The sequence below is a fragment of the Ursus americanus genome, chromosome 12 (assembly GCF_024610735.1).
Source record: "Ursus americanus isolate L20-20 chromosome 12, mUrsAme1.1.p, whole genome shotgun sequence".
Taxonomy (NCBI): domain Eukaryota; kingdom Metazoa; phylum Chordata; class Mammalia; order Carnivora; family Ursidae; genus Ursus; species Ursus americanus.
Window position 1 is genome coordinate 60,505,071 of NC_142138.1, and position 15,035 is coordinate 60,520,105.

Genomic DNA, 15,035 nt, shown 5'->3' on the forward strand with positions numbered 1-15,035 from the left:
GGAGGGTGGAACTGTCACACCCTGCCCAGGGCCACACTCCTCCCAGCCAGAGAGGAGCCCAGCCCCCCAGATCCAGGGGGAGGAAACCCAGTGGGAGGTGGCAAGGAAGCCACCCACAGGCTTCTAAGTTTAGCCCCTGCTCCAGACCACTCCCCTCACCCGCCTCCAAGGCCCAGAGCCAGGCATGACCTCATCCTTTGCTCCAAGACTCCACCCTGCCTGCCCGGGAGTCCTGCCTTTACAGACTGGGGGCCAGCCTGGCAAGCAACTTGGGAGAGCTGGGACTCCAGGCTTGCAGCCAAGACAGGGACCAGGAGAGAAAGACAGGAAGCTGCCACACATATGTTGGAGCCTGTGGCCTTTATTCATGCCCCCCACCAAGTAGAGCCAGAAACAAGGTCCCTGTCCAAAGCAGAAACGCCAGGGACGTGGGGCTCAGGGTTACACCCTCCAAGTCCCCTACCCCAGACACTCCTGTGAGCCAGAAGTGTATAAAGTGCTGGTGTATGAGGACCCTCTGGGGAAGGCCGAAGAGATCGAGAGCCCCACCCCTGGACCAAGGCAGCAGGAGAAGGGACTCTGCTCTGAAAGGGCAAGGACTCGCCCTAGGTACCCAGAGTGCGGGGAGGGAGGGCCGGCCTACCACCACCACCTTGGGGGGGCTGGTGGGGCTGGGGAAACTCAGATGCAGTCCTGGGCTGGAGGGAACTGAAAAGGGAGCCTTTGACAAGGAGCCCGAAGAGGGTGGGCCGAGGAGGTGGACAGCTGCACCCCTGGGAAGGGAAGGGGGGGATAGGGGAGGCCTCGGGGGTCTCAGAGGATGGGACAACCCCTCCGGCGCTTATTCTTGCGAACCTGGAGGCCCGCCCGAGTGGCCATCTCGAATACCTCCCTCACCCCCTCCTTGGTCTTGGCTGAGCACTCGAGGTAGCCAAAGGCACTGATCCGGTTCGCCATGTCCCGGCCCTCCTCAGATCGCACGGGCTCCTGAGAACAGAAGGCCAGAGGTCAAAAGAAGCTGGTGGCTAAGTGTACCTCTCCCCACGCTACCCGTGAAGTATAGTAACTAGAACAGTATCTCCAGCCCTCACCCCACAAGGCACCCACGTCCCAGCCACCCTGGGCAGTTTCTGGGCCAGGACCCAAGACTGACGTTTACATTAAAAACTGTTTCCCTCGGCCCTGTATCCCATGGTGCACCCTCCTCTTCTGGCTGAATAGTACCTGGCACCTCCTAACCAACCTTCCCCACCTCTCTTCTCGCTTGTTTCCAGTCCATGCTCTGTGCCTGCCAAAAGAATTTCTCTAACACACAGGTGTGACCCAGTTTAAAACTTTGCCATCATCATCCTTCCAGGATAGTCCATATTCCTCATCCTGGCAACTTTCTTAGGCTCTAGCCCTCTGGCCAGAGAGCCACTTAACCAGGTAAGCCAGCGCCCTCCCTCTCTGGGCCTTCCAGCCATTTCCAGTGCCTGCCCCCACCCCCCGCCTCCACGTCTGCCCACACCTCCCCAGGTGTACCCCAACGGCTCAACCTGCACACCCCAAGCAAAACACGTAGTGAAGAAGCTGTCTCCGAGGACAGGACTACTCTTACTAGTCCCCACCCAAGCAGAACGGACAACAGATGAAGACCTTAAAATGCCAAGTGACCTTGGAAAAGTCACTCCCATTTCCTGACAATCTGATCATCAGGACCAGAGACTAAGGGCCCTTCTGGCTCTTCCTCACTGGGGAGGAGGAGGCAGACCTCACACCAGGAGGTTGGCTGGAGAACAGGCCCTGCGAGGGTCGCCAACCCCTGCAGGGGCTCCCGGCCTGGCCACCGCACCCACCTGCTTCATCTTGGCCAGCTCTCTCCTGGTATGCTCGTCTTGCCTCAGGTCCTTCTTATTCCCCACGAGGATGATGGGCACATTGGGGCAGAAGTGCTTCACCTCCGGGGTCCACTTCTCAGGAATGTTTTCTGCACAGACATGTCCCAACAGGTGTCGGTCCCTCCACTTGGGCTAGAAAGCTCCACCCCCCAGGGGCCCCGTTCTCTCCTCACAGCAGTATTAGAGGCCCTTCGGCACAACAGCCCCTTTCACAGCTCAGAGTCCCTCTCCCCCACCACTGTACCCCCTCGGAGCCCTCCCAAGGGCCGGAGTCCCCACAGCACAGTTGGCTAACAGCACCCCGTCTCGGAAGGTGGCTGAATGCAAGGGCTTCTCGGTGCCCTTCCTCCAAGGCCCGCACCCCGCACCCCACCTCACCCAGGCTGTCGGGGCTGTCGATGGAGAAGCACATGAGGATGACATCAGTGTCCGGGTAGGAGAGAGGTCGCAGGCGGTCATAATCTTCCTGCCCGGCTGTGTCCCACAGAGCGAGCTCCACCTGACGCATGGGGCCAGTGAGTAGCTGCCTGCGGGCCCCGGTTACCCCGTCCCCTGCCACCCAGAGGTCCTCGGAAACCACTGGCCCTCTAGGTTCACTCAACATCTATCTCTTGAGCACTTGCTACGTGCCAGGGACAATGCGCGTCACATGTAAATTAGGTGAGTTTCTAGAAATCCCGAGATGGGGGTGCTTGATCTTTATGTAGTTTAGAAGCTACCACTGTAAGCACCACGACTGATGGTAAGTCACAAAGACCTTCGAAGGAAGCCTTACCATTATCCCCATGTTGCAGTCGGAGGGACTTAAGCTCAGAGGCAAAAGGACGGCCCAGATTAGAGAGTCAGGGCCGAAGAACCAGGAGGTGTTTCTAGATCTCCTGAAACTACAATTTCACTTCCTAACACGTACTGGTTCCGGCAGGGAAAGGAGCCAGGAGTGGGTGGATGGTGAGGAAGGACATCCAAGGTCCACAGTGTCGGGGCGGGGTTCCCAGGGGGAGACAGGAAGGGTTCTTGGCCTTCACCTGCTTGCCGTCCACCTCTATGTCTGCGATGTAGTTCTCAAAGACGGTGGGGACGTAGACCTCAGGGAACTGATCCTTGCTGAACACGATGAGCAGACAGGTCTTCCCACAGGCCCCATCGCCCACAATCACCAGCTTCTTTCTGATCGCAGCCATGGCTCGGGCTGACAGGGAAAAGGTGGGGGGGGGGGTGGTTGGGAAAGAGCCAGTGAATCCAAAAACACTTCTCTGGGGCCCCCAAGACCTGGAAACCGAGGCCTCCAGCAAAGGGAGGGACAGGGGCTTGCTCAGGCGTGTTCTTGCCAAGAACTAATCGTTCAGACAACTGAGCTTGAAATTCCTAATCTCAGGGTCAGGGACAGGTCTCCCTGGACGGATTAGAATACAGAAGTGGGAGGTAGAAGACACACCCCGCTGGGAGCCACCAACTGTGCGATCTTGGACACTTAGACGGGTGCTCAGGGATCAGGGACATGCCTGGAAGAGCCACCTGTAATCTGCCATACATACCAGGGCTTCAAGTCAGACCTCATGCGTTACCAGGATTTTGCTACTTTCCAAGTTTCATAATCGCTAAGGTCCGATCAAGAAAACATTGTCCCTCACTCAGGATGAGTCGCGCCTGCCCAGTCACAAGTGAGGAGGCCCTCTCCAAGACCGCAGGCTAGTGGAAGCAACTACCAGGTGACAGGCGGGTAAGGGAAGCCACGCTGAGCATCTGGACAAAAATCATCTCCTGACTCGGTCCCCAGCAGCCCGCAAAGGTGGACGGTGCACTTCCCACTCTGACGCACTAGGGAAGGGAGGCTCCGTAAGGTCGCGACATGTGTTCGGAGTTGCGGCAGGGATGGCATTCAAGGCAGGGCTGTGTGACTCTGGAGTCTGGTGCCTTTTCTACCTATCACCCCAGAGATGGGAAAAAGAGTAGAGGGAGGGAAACCCAGACAGAGGGCAGTGGCAGCAGCCAACCGGCTTCCCCGGCGCACCCCAGCCCAGTCCCCAAAGCCAGCCCCGAGTCACACAAAGGAGGCTCAGTCCCGGCAGTGCCCACAGCCCACATGCAGGCAGTCTGCCCTCCTCCCCCCTTCCTCCTGGGCCTGGCAGCAACACTGGGTCACTCAGCCCCAGGCAGGGGACAATGACCACACTGTAGGGAGCCACACACCCACCACAGCAGAATGACTGAGAAGAATCCACCAGGGAATCACCTCTACCCACCCCCTGGGACACCCCTCATTCCCCTCTCTGGCTAGCTCACCCCAAGGCCCAGCGCACCCCTCCCTGTGACTCAGGCCAAGGAGTCAGCTTCCTGAGGCTTCCGGACGTCCCCGGGCCCCCAACACACCCGAGCAAGTAGCTGCACAGTTCATCACACCTACCCAAGCCTCCCTGCCCCCCCTGAGCTGAGCCTCACTTCCTCCCTCCCTGGGGAGAGGAGCGGCTGGAGGGCCGGCTGAGATTCCCAGGCCTCCAGCCTCGGAGGAAGAGAGGGCGGGCTCCAGAGCCCTGATGCCGTCGAGGCTGTTGGGAAGGGGGAGGGGGCTAGAGCCCGAGCTGGGAGGAGCTCCCAAAAAACAGCTGAAGAAGGGCCAGTCCCGGCACCAACCAGGCAGGGAGTAAGCTAAGAGGGAAGGGATGGTAACCCGATCTCTGCCCCAAACCTGGCTTTTTCTCTCAGTCCCACATCCTGTCAAACTGGGCTGAACTCTTGTACTCCCCACAGACCACCACCACCCCACAGGCCTGGCTTGGTCTGCCCTTTAGGAAAGCGAATACTCCAAGCCCACAGCTAGTTCTCTTCAACGGTGGGATCCTGGGTGGCCTCCCTCCTCTCCACACACACACACACACACACACACACACACACACACACAGGCACACACACAGGCACACACACAGGCACAACACTGGGATGAGAGGAAGTGGATATGAGTCAGAATTTTTAGGAGTTGAGAGGATACGGCCACACTCTCCCCACCACAGAAGGGTCTCTCCCTGGTACCCTGAGAAACAGGCAAGAAGGCATGCACCATGCCAGCAGATCCCCTTCAAAAATAGAAACCACCTTCCAAAAGGGGATTCTCCCTGGAAATTCTGCCCAGGTGATCAACTCCCCCACCCACTTCCACTAGTTCCATTGGTCCAGCTGTAGGAAAACAGGCTGGGGTAGCCCGGCCTGGGATGGGCAGTGTCGATGAAGGGCAGTCACCACTGCGGTGAGTACCAGTCACTTCGGTGTGAGCAGGCCACTGGCCTCCTGCAGCAGGACAGTCTAGGTGACACCAGACGGTGGCAGGCCCAGGACAGAATTCAGGGGCAAGGGCATGCATTCAGTGACCTAGAGTCCCCAGCTCAATTAGAAGACTTTCCCTTCAGGCTCTCATCGGGCAGGAAGAGCAGCGGGCCTAGGCCAGGCCAGGACACTAGGCCCAAGGCCAACATGGCAAGGAAAACAGCTCCGTGTGAGAGGCAGCCCCAGAAGAACTGCCCCACTGACCCTAAGAGGGGCAACCAAACCCAACACAGGCTGGAATGCAGCTCGAAGCTCCTGGGGCCTTCCCAGAGACAAGACATCCCACCCTCTCCTCAATCATTCTATCTAGATTTCCAGATGACCCAGGGGTGGGCTGTACCCTGTAGGCAGGCCAGGCCTGAGGGCTAGGGAAGGAGTAAGATACCACCTCAACTTTAAAACCAGAAGCAAGCACAGGACTCAGCCTCAGAGCCTCCCAGCCCAAAGCCCCAACATAATCTTTAGGCAAGTTTGGGGGGTGCAAGGGAGGGAGGGGTCTGAAAGGGAGGAGATTCCTGCACACATAAAAGGAAGCGAGATCCTTCCCAATCTCCCCTACCTTCCGCCCCAGGCACACTCCAGCAACCGTCCAGGGAGGCGTCCAGACCTCTGGGAGCCGATGCAGCCCCCAATGGTCACACCACGCCCCTATTCCCGCCATTCCACCGGCCCGGCCTGGGGGAATTCCCATCTCCAGCCGGATTCGTGCCCGGACCCACACCCCGGCCCAGGTCCACATCGGGCCGCCCGGCCTGGGAGCCAGGGCGGCTGGACTGGGGCTCCCCCGCGGACACCCAAGTTGCCTCCTGGCTTCTCGCCCGGCGGGGCAGGTTCCGGGAAGCCGGGAGGGGAAGGGCAGGGACCCAGGCTCGGACACAGCAGGCGAGAGGCCCCGCGGGGCAGCTCCCGGAGTGGGGTGGGAGAGAGCCCTCGCCGCAGACCAGGGAGGGGCCGGCCGCGCCGACCCCAGCACAGCCCGGACGCCGCACGTCCCAGGGGAAGGAGGGCGGCCCGCGCTCTGGCCGAAGCCCCCTCCCCGCCCGGCGCCCCGAGCTCCGGCCAAGCGGAGGAGGGCGAAAGTGCTCTCCCGGGGACGAGTTCCCGGGACGCCCCGCCACCCCAGCCCCCCGGCCCCGAGTACCTTCCGCTCCGCCGCCTCCAGCTGCGCGGCCAGTGCCGGAGGCTGAGACTGACCCGGGGGGCCCCGCCCCCGCCCCGCCCTCCTTCAGCGCCGCGGCGGGGAGGGGCGGGCCCGGCAGGGGGAGGGACCGGCCGGGGGGGCGGCCCTTGGCTCCGCCTGCCCACAGCCCAGCCCGGGGCATGGCCGCCTGTCCCGGCTGCGGCCGGGGGTCGGGGGTGGGATCCCTGGCGGGTCCGGGGAGTGGGCGGCGGGCGGGACCCCTCGAGGACTCTGCCTCTGCCCCGCCTTCCAGCCCCCAGGGGCGGACCGGCGTCGGGAAAGTTGTGAGGCGCTCGGGGTGGGGTCGGGAAAGGGCCGCTGCTGCCCTCCCGTGGCCAACCGGCCACCCGCGCCCACAGCCCCTGGGACCTAGCGCGAGGGGACTGCGGAAGACGCCCGCCCCCCCTCCGCTCGTAAAACCCTGCCGGGTAAGTACTGCCCAACATCACGCCCCCGCCTTGGGGACTTTTCAGATCCTTTGAGTCCCAGGCCACCTTTCCACTTGACAACTCCCTTCCCCCCACCTGGAATTTCCTTGAGTCCAATTACTGCGTACCCCTCGAAGGGCACTCCTGGGGGCCTTTCCTGATCCCCAGCTGGGAAGTCAGCTTCCATCCCCAGTGCGTTATTTCGGTGCCAGTGGGGACACTTGGCCTGGTCTGATACGTCGCATCGGGTATTCACCTACGCGTGTATCTCTTTTTGTTAAGGTGGGTGAGGGAGGGAGGATGAGGCAGTCTACCAGCACTTTGTTAGTTTGCGACCTGTTCGCTGCGGAGCTCAGCCCTTTCAGTACTCATCACGGGTCTTTGGGTTAAGTACACCCATCTCCTGAGGCTCAGAGAACTTAAGCGGCTTGCCCACATGTATGGAACAGAGCCAGAGTTCAGACGGTCCAGGTCCGTCTGGCCCTCGAGTCGGTGCTCTCTCCCTGCCGTCCTTTATGCTCCCCCCCCCCCGCCCTCCCCACCGCCTAGCACGCTGTGTGACACACCTAAGTTTTTCAAGAAATATTCTCTGAGTGAATGAATGTCAGAAGTCCTGTAGATTTTAAAGCTCTGGAGAGCAGCCCACACGTTCGATAAATGAACAGGCTGAGGTCCAGAGAAGTTGGGTCCCCAGGCCTCTTCACCTGCTCAACAGACATGCACTGAGTGTGAACTGAGAGCTAAGTGCTCGGTTCAGATTGATTTCGGTCTTCAGAGAACTTAGTCCAAACGCGAAATACAAGCAGCTTAAAGATAGCAAGTTCTGGAACCCTTATTGCGTGCCCCTGGCTCTGTACAGACATGAACTACTTCAGTCCTTGAAACAACTCTTTAAGGTAGCACGGTTACCTCCGTTTTGCTGAGCAGCAAAGAGGTTGTGGGTCTGACACCAGAACCCGGAGAGGAGGACTCGAGAGTCTCTGCCCTTAACTGCTGCTCCGTTGTAGACTGGAGGCAGTGGTTGTCCTGGGGGCATGCATGGGCTGTGGGGGGATACATACCCAGCCCTGAAGGACAAGTGCAGTTTTCCAGATAAGGTGATGAGCAGATGTTAAATGGGTCGGAGCCACAATAGGCTCAAAGAGTTATGGAACCCCCAGGAGGGTGGGGCTGGGGCTGAAAGATAGGACTGGAGAAGGACGCAGCGGCCAGATCGTGAATGTCCTTGCATGCCACACTCAAGAGTTGAGTGTTGATTTTGGACTAGGTGCAGTAGGGAGCCACTGAAATGTTCTCTCAAGGGAATAACCAACTCAGATTCACCCTGTGGAAAGGTCACATTTGGGGATACAGGGGCATGACCTGGAGACAGAGTTAGGAGCCTAAGGTAGTAGTAACAGTAGGGGTGGGGCTAGCTGGACAAATAGGAAATGCATTTTGTGATATATAATCAAGAGCATGTAGTGATTGATTCACTTGCTGGGTTAGAGCCAGAAGCCAAAGGTGCCAAGGCCTAGATTTCTAACTTGGGCTGATGAGCTGGTGCCCCCTCCAAGATGAACCAGGAGAAGGCACACGTGTGTAGGGAAATGGTGGATTCCGTTTGAAGCTAGGACATGGGCCTGAAGCTCAGGAAAGATCTGGGGGAAATACCGACTTAGAAAACCCCAGCAGGTGGCTGAAGCCATGGAAGGGGACGGGAGCATGTGGAGTGGGGCGAGCAGAGGGCAAAGACAGAACCGGGGAGCACTGCATTTTTAGGACCGCTTTGCCGTTCTTTCCACCACCTGAAAGAGCCTTTTGGTTTCTAATCAGAATAAATAAAGACACACATTCGTATCCATCTGGTTTATTTGCCATTAGCTATTACTTCTGGATCTAACTGACACCCCTTCTTCAGTTACGTTGCCACTAAAGGAGGTCAGCGAGACAAGTTCAGAGTTTGAGTTGGCAGAGGGTAAGCGTGGAGACGCTAGGATGATGGTGGGAGGGGTGGGGCTGAGCCCCTCAGGAGTAACTGCCTGGCCCTCCCAGGGGGATGACGAAGACCGAGATGTCATCCCCGGAACCCAGCTTGTTGTTGGGGAGACGCCAGCCACGGTCCCGGGGGGTGCCCCGGGCCCCCAGGACCAGAGCTTGGGCCAGAGCTGTGTACCTGCCAGGAGCACACGTGCACATTCATGTTCCAACATGTACATGGGAAGATCGATACATAGGCCCTCATGTGGGTCCCCAAGCATTGCTTCCCTTGGCCCCTACCTTCCCCACTGTCATCCCCCCACCACCACACAAGCCCTACCTGCTGGGGTCATTGGGCTCATAGGCCGACAGCACCCTGTCCACAGTGGCAGCTACCTCACAGTCACTGGTGACATCCCACAGCCCATCTGTTCCCAGGACTAGCACGTCATCTGGGCAGTGCTCGTACTGCGTCAGGTCATACACTCGCACCTGGCGGGGAGAAGACAGTGGAAAAGGAGCTTGGGGACAAAGAGACCCTGGCAGAAAGCCAGCCTGGGGCCCCCAGAGGAGGGAAGGTATGGTTGAGGAAGCCCCCATACGGCTCACCTCAGGGAAGCAGGAGAGGAAGGGCTTGATGGGCAGAGTGGAGCTGCAGACCTTGAGGTTGTGATCTCCCAAGCCCCGGGTCACCCCAATGGTGGCCATCACTCGAGCCTATAGGGAATGAGTGTGGGTGCTGCCACGGCCCTCTCCCAGCCTCTGAAGCTACGGGCCCTCCCACCCCTGCCCTCGGGTAGAACCCCCACCTCCCTAGACAAGTTGTGGTGGGTCCTCCTGCCCTCTCCCACCTCTACCGGGGAGTTTACCTTTTTGCCCTCCCCACAGACCAGAGGAAACCTGAGATCCTCCAGCTCGATCTTTTTGTAGGCCCTGGGGAGGGGGGAGCAGAGGAGGCATCACCCAGGCATCAAAGCCCCTCTCCCCGAGGAGCCATGCCCCTCACAAACCCCTAAGAAGGCCCACATCCCCCCCCCCCCAGCCTGGCCCAGCCTCCAGCTTCCACCTTGCTGCTGGTGAGGGACTGGTTGTGTTGCCATGGGAACGGGCCCCAGCTCTGAGGGAAGTGTTACCAGCCGGTCATGTTCTGGTCCCGGTACAGCGTCCTCTGCCCCAGCTCCTTGGGCTGAATTCTGCGGGGGAACTCAAGGTGGGTGAATTCACCACCTAGCAGCTCTGGTTTCAGGAAGCCCTGGGGTTGGGAGTGGCCGGACAGAGCAGAGGGCCAGGGAGGCATTAGGCTTCGAGCACGCCCTGGCCTATAGATGATGTTAATTACAGCAGGGCCTTAACTGGGGCTTATTTACCATGTGCCATGCACTGTTCTAATACAAATAATGTGTATGATCTCCCCCAACTTCACGACAACCCTTAAGGCAGGAGCTACTGACGCAAGTTAAGGGAACCATCTTTAGGTCAAACGATTAGCAAAGGACTCGAACCAGGATCCAATCCCAGGCAGTCCAGCCCTGCAGTCAGTCCTTGAAAGCGCTAAACCACACTGCCTCTCGGGGGCCTGTGCTCCTTCCTTTCCCCACCTCTGACTTCACTTCCTTCCTCCGCGGGGGCCACAGTGGGAGCCCCGGAGTAGCCCACGTTCCTTCCTGCTTCGTAAGCCACCAGGTCCCAGCTCAGCCGTCATCTGCAGAGCAGAGCGGCCTTCCCAGTGAGCAGCCAGGAAGGAGCTGTCCCAGTAAGGAGCTGTCCGGGTGGCGAGGGTGGGGCCGTAGGCTACAGAGAGCCACCAGAGTCGACAAAGAACGGGGGTAGGGAGGTGAGTTCCTACTTACAAGCAGCTGAAGACGCCGGCGCTCAGTCTCCGGGGTGAACTCCCGGGACATTGGAATGATTTCACCATTCCGGACAATGATGGCTCTGCCCAGAGAAAGAAAAGGTTCGGGCTGGGCTCTCCTCAGACCCGCTGTGGAGAATTCCAGAAAGACCAGGCCTTCCCTCACAATGACCCTTGGGGTTCCTCACCCAGACCCCGCTCTTGCCTCCCCTCGTGGCTATTACAGGCCATCCCTTATGTATGACCGCTCCTGACATCATCCCTCCCTCGGGTTTTTGATTTTTAACACCCACCACCCTCATTCTCTTCTATTCCCCCATCCCAGAGTGTGACCCCCTGTAGGCATTTTCAAACCCCCCTCCCCATACCTGCTGTCACCTGCATTGGCCACATACACCTTGCCTAGCAAGTAGACCACAACCAGTGCACAGCAGCCCCCCTCCACTTGGTGGCCACGCCGCTCCCGGGCCATCTGCTCATCCTGCCAGGTGAGGAAGGGTCAGAGGGGGCGAATGAAGAGGTTCCAGGCACACAACCACCGCCCCCATCTGCAAAAATAAATGGGCCCAACCAAGCCACACTGGAGGAGAGGAGGGCAGACATGGGTATAACTCCCCTTTCCCTTCCCTCTGAACCAAGCCCTGCTCAGGCCCTCGTGTTGTGGGTTCTCAGGGCCCCTTAGGCCACTTGATTCCCATACAGAGTTGACCAGAGTATCTGCCTAGCAGGCTTCTGCCCGGGGCCACCCACTCACCATGAACTGGAAGGCATTCTCAATGGCCCCCACTACCAGGCTCTCATGGGTCACTTCCTTCTGTGAAGACCAGCAGGACTGAGAACCAACCAAGTGAGAAGAATCAGAGGAACCTGGGGCTCCTGGGGTAGACGGGAGGCAGAGGGGCGGTGGCAAGGGGTCCTGGAGTATCTCTACCAGGTCCTTTAGCTGCTCCCGGATGTGGCGATGCAGGAGCCTGGAGGCCATTTCAGCAGCTCCGCCCCCTGCATGCCCATCAAACAGGCCCCAGTAGTAGAAGCAGAGTCCCTGGTGGAGGAAAGGTTGGATGGAGGTGAATGAGGGAGACTGTGTGTGTGTGTGTGTGTGTGTGTGTGTGTGATACAAGGAGAAGAGCAAGACTCTCTGGGCAACCATATTAACATCAGAGAGGAGGTCAGAGTTTGGTATGAAAGGCAAATTAGATTTATTCACTCATTTACCGAGGGCCTATTATGTGTCAGAAAGTAAAGCATCAAAAAAGCTAAACTCGGAGGATAAAAGATACAAAAATAAACATTGGCAATGAATGAAACCATCCATAAATGCAGGAGCACCTACATTCTAAGTGGTAAACGGAACATTTATACTGACATTCTAACTGGTCAATGTCAGTTCCGTGCCAGGGGTAGAAAGCTAGTGAGCTAGGAGTTAGGTCTGAGATTTTAAAACTGGATGCCTAGAATCCCCGGGGAGAGGTGTCACCATGTCTCTGGAGGAGGGGAAAGGGGGTGGGGGCTTACCTGGCCTTGGCTAGGCTCCCTAGGCACCCCTGAAACACTCCTCCGACCTTCCACATACACCACCTCACAGCAAGCCTGGTCCTCATTGTGCCGGCTTTTGCCAGCGTTGATGACCCTGCCAGGCCAGAGTGACCACATCAGGTTGGACACCAGACCAGGTCCTGGAATAACCCCCACCTTAGACGCGCACACACACACACACACCCTCTCTAGCCTGCTGGCCAAACTGAGAAAGGTCATAGCCACCTGGGATCCAGGCCAGAAAGAGGAGGAGAAGGGAGGCAGGGTAAGGCACAAGGAGTACTGTCTGGGTGTCGGGCCCCACCACCTCATAGAAAGGCCAGCCGCGGCACGTTTCTGCGCCGTTGCCCCGTCCCTGGCAAAGGGGGCACTCCCACTGGCTGCTGGGGAAAGGGCTGGACAGGGGCGGCAGGAGGTCTTACTATCCTGCTTGCCAAGGCCCTACATCCCACCCTGAAGCCTAATCAACTTTTCTAGTGCCTTGTCCACAGCACCCCACCCTCATGGGCACACCCACCTTTATCTTAAAATCATCCAGTGAAAGTTTCTGCTGCTTTGGCAGTGAGGAAGTGCTCCAGCCCAAATAGGGAAAGAGGAATTGAAATAGGGTAGGGGTGGAAGCCCACCTGGACTGTGCAGGAGCCGCAAAACTACAAACTCTTCCCAAACAGAAAGCTAGGGGAGATGGTGGTGGGGCCACGGGTCTACCAGCCACCACCCTCAGCGACCTCAGCGCCCCCATCTCCCTCAGTGCTCTGCTTTCCCAGTGGAATTATTAAAAATACACCGGGCCTGGGAGCCAGCCGGCTGCTCCCCGCTGCGACCGGGGTCCACTTCTTTGCCAGGCCAGTGCCATGCCCTTCCTCCGAGAGGCATTCAAAGGGGACCCTCCTGCTTCCCCGGGCGGCCCCCTCCCCCGCCCCTGGGGAAGCGGGAGGCCGCCTGGTGTCGCGGGCTATTTCTGGGTGTGGAGGGGGAGGGGAACGGTAAGAGGGACAGAGAACTGGGGCGTTGGGGTCGGGAAGCCCAGGAGCGAGTCTTTCCAGCCGCCTTCTCCTCTATTAAAAGCGCACCCCCCCCCTCCTTGAAACCCCGCCTCCCTTAGCCATTAAACTGCCCGGCCCCGACCAAGAACTGGCCAACTCATCCTCCACGGGGCCCTCCACCCTCCGGGCTCTGGAAGGGAACAAGGTCCTGAGGCGGCGCGGGTGAGGGTAGTCAACCAGCTGGAAGGTCCTGAGGAAGACTGCACTGACTTGAGAAAGGGCTGGGAGGGGGTGCGGCCCGAAGCCCAAAGGAAAGCAAAGGTCCTGGGAGAAGGGAGCTCCCTGCGCCGAGCACGGCGAGGGGCACGCATCCGAGCGCCGGGGATGCCCAGCTGGGGAAGGGGCTGGGGGCTGGGGTCCCCTCCTGCCTAGGGTGTTCCCGGGGGCGCTCACTCGGCGTAGCCAGTGCTCCAGGGCAGGCGACGGCCGGTGTCCGGGGGGCTTTGCACAGTCCGGCCAGCGTGGTCGTCGGCGCGTCGTAGCCCCCCTGGGCTCAGCTGCAGGAAGGTCGGTCGGGAGAAGCTCGCTCGAGCCTCTACGGTCTTCGCCGGCGCTGCGCTCCCGCTCCCAGCCCTCGCCGGAGGGCTCCTGGGCGCTTCTGGAGGAGCGGCGGTCTGCGGCGAGGGCGCGTTGGGCAGATCTGGGGACTTGGGGTGCGGAGGCGGGGCGCCCCCGGAGCTCACCAGGTGCGCCACTGCCGAGCGCACCCGGTTTAGCATGCTGCCTCCCTGCCCCGCCCTCGGCCGTGGCCCCGCCCCGAGGCGGGCCCCGCCCCCTAGGGCGCGTGGTGGGCGGTGCTCGCCCCTGCGGGCTCTCCCCGGCCATTGGCTCTGGGCGGGCAGGGCGGGTCCCGGCAAAACCTCCGGCTCTGGGGCGCCCCCCGCACCTCCCCACCCGCTCGCTGCTCCTTCCCGCCGTGTTCAGGCTTCGCTCCGCCTCGGTTTCTTTGGGGAAGAAGGGTCTGATGTTGCGGGAAGGGGACGGAGGGAAGCACACCCTCTTTCAGCCGTGCTCTAAATGAAACATCAGCTAGAACTTCCCCATTGTGACGGGGGTGGGGTGGGGGGTCTCCTCGCCCTCGGTTCGTAGCAGCCAGCCTGCCCAAAGGGTGATGGAGCTGGTGACCTCAGAACGAAACCAGCAGCTTCCGCCACCGCTGGGTGTGAAGCACCCGGTGTGACAACACCTCTGGCTGGGGCTGCTGGAGTGCGAGTGAGGGCGAGGAGCTGGTGCTGGGTGTGCTGTGGGGGTGCTAACGACGCGGGCTGGAGCCCACCATCCTGAATTGGGGAGCCGGGGGTAAGTTCTTGGGATCCTGACGGCTCTGTTCCCCAGGACGATCACCTCTAGATCTGGGAGAGCGGTTGCCACTGTGACTCCACTTTCCTTCTCAGGACCCAATTTCCCCCCACATTTGGGCCTCCCGCGACCACAGCAGAGCTAGTTAATAAGGATAACAATAACTGTTCGGACTTCCTATCTAGTAGGCTGGCTACAAAGCACTTTCCATATATTAGACCATTTATACCAACCAGCAGCCCTTCAAGGTGGGTTTTATGTTCTTTTTACCGATGACGCGCCTGTCATTTTACAGGACTTGCCTCAAGAGGTCACGCAGCCAATGAGAGACTCACACCCGTGCCAGTCCTCAGACACCCAAACTCGGTTCTGTCTGATGAACCAAGCTGATCTGTCGGGATCGTGGAGGAAGGGTTAAGGAGGAGTTGAATAGCAGAGAGAAGAGTGGGGTATCCCCCTCTTCTACCTTCCTCGTCTGAAGGCAGAGGCTGAGCCTGCAAGCTGAACAAGATCCGTAGGCACCGCCAGGGGGAGACA

At 59.4% G+C, this 15,035-nt stretch overlaps 2 protein-coding genes across 3 annotated transcripts; both read right to left on the minus strand.

The window, feature by feature from the left end:
* Nucleotides 1–341: 341 nt before the first annotated feature.
* On the minus strand, nucleotides 342–6,499 carry RHOC (ras homolog family member C). The gene is made up of 5 exons (XM_045801499.2): nucleotides 6,340–6,499; nucleotides 2,906–3,069; nucleotides 2,259–2,379; nucleotides 1,839–1,969; nucleotides 342–987 (listed from the first exon to the last, which is right to left on the minus strand). The coding sequence occupies exons 2-5, from the start codon at nucleotides 3,059–3,061 to the stop codon at nucleotides 814–816; spliced, it is 582 nt and encodes a 193-aa protein (XP_045657455.1). The 5' UTR covers nucleotides 3,062–3,069; nucleotides 6,340–6,499; the 3' UTR covers nucleotides 342–813.
* A 2,140-nt stretch (nucleotides 6,500–8,639) lies between these two features.
* PPM1J (protein phosphatase, Mg2+/Mn2+ dependent 1J) lies at nucleotides 8,640–13,944 on the minus strand. Of its 2 annotated transcripts, none has more exons than XM_045801492.2 (10): nucleotides 13,593–13,944; nucleotides 12,133–12,247; nucleotides 11,372–11,659; nucleotides 10,986–11,098; nucleotides 10,616–10,700; nucleotides 9,899–10,017; nucleotides 9,635–9,698; nucleotides 9,375–9,482; nucleotides 9,106–9,257; nucleotides 8,640–8,961 (listed from the first exon to the last, which is right to left on the minus strand). In XM_045801492.2, the coding sequence occupies exons 1-10, from the start codon at nucleotides 13,916–13,918 to the stop codon at nucleotides 8,814–8,816; spliced, it is 1,518 nt and encodes a 505-aa protein (XP_045657448.2). In that variant the 5' UTR covers nucleotides 13,919–13,944; the 3' UTR covers nucleotides 8,640–8,813. The 2 variants fall into 2 exon arrangements, with proteins under 2 accessions (XP_045657448.2, XP_045657449.1); XM_045801493.2 differs by having other exon boundaries at nucleotides 12,133–12,293; nucleotides 13,593–13,722.
* Nucleotides 13,945–15,035: the final 1,091 nt, after the last annotated feature.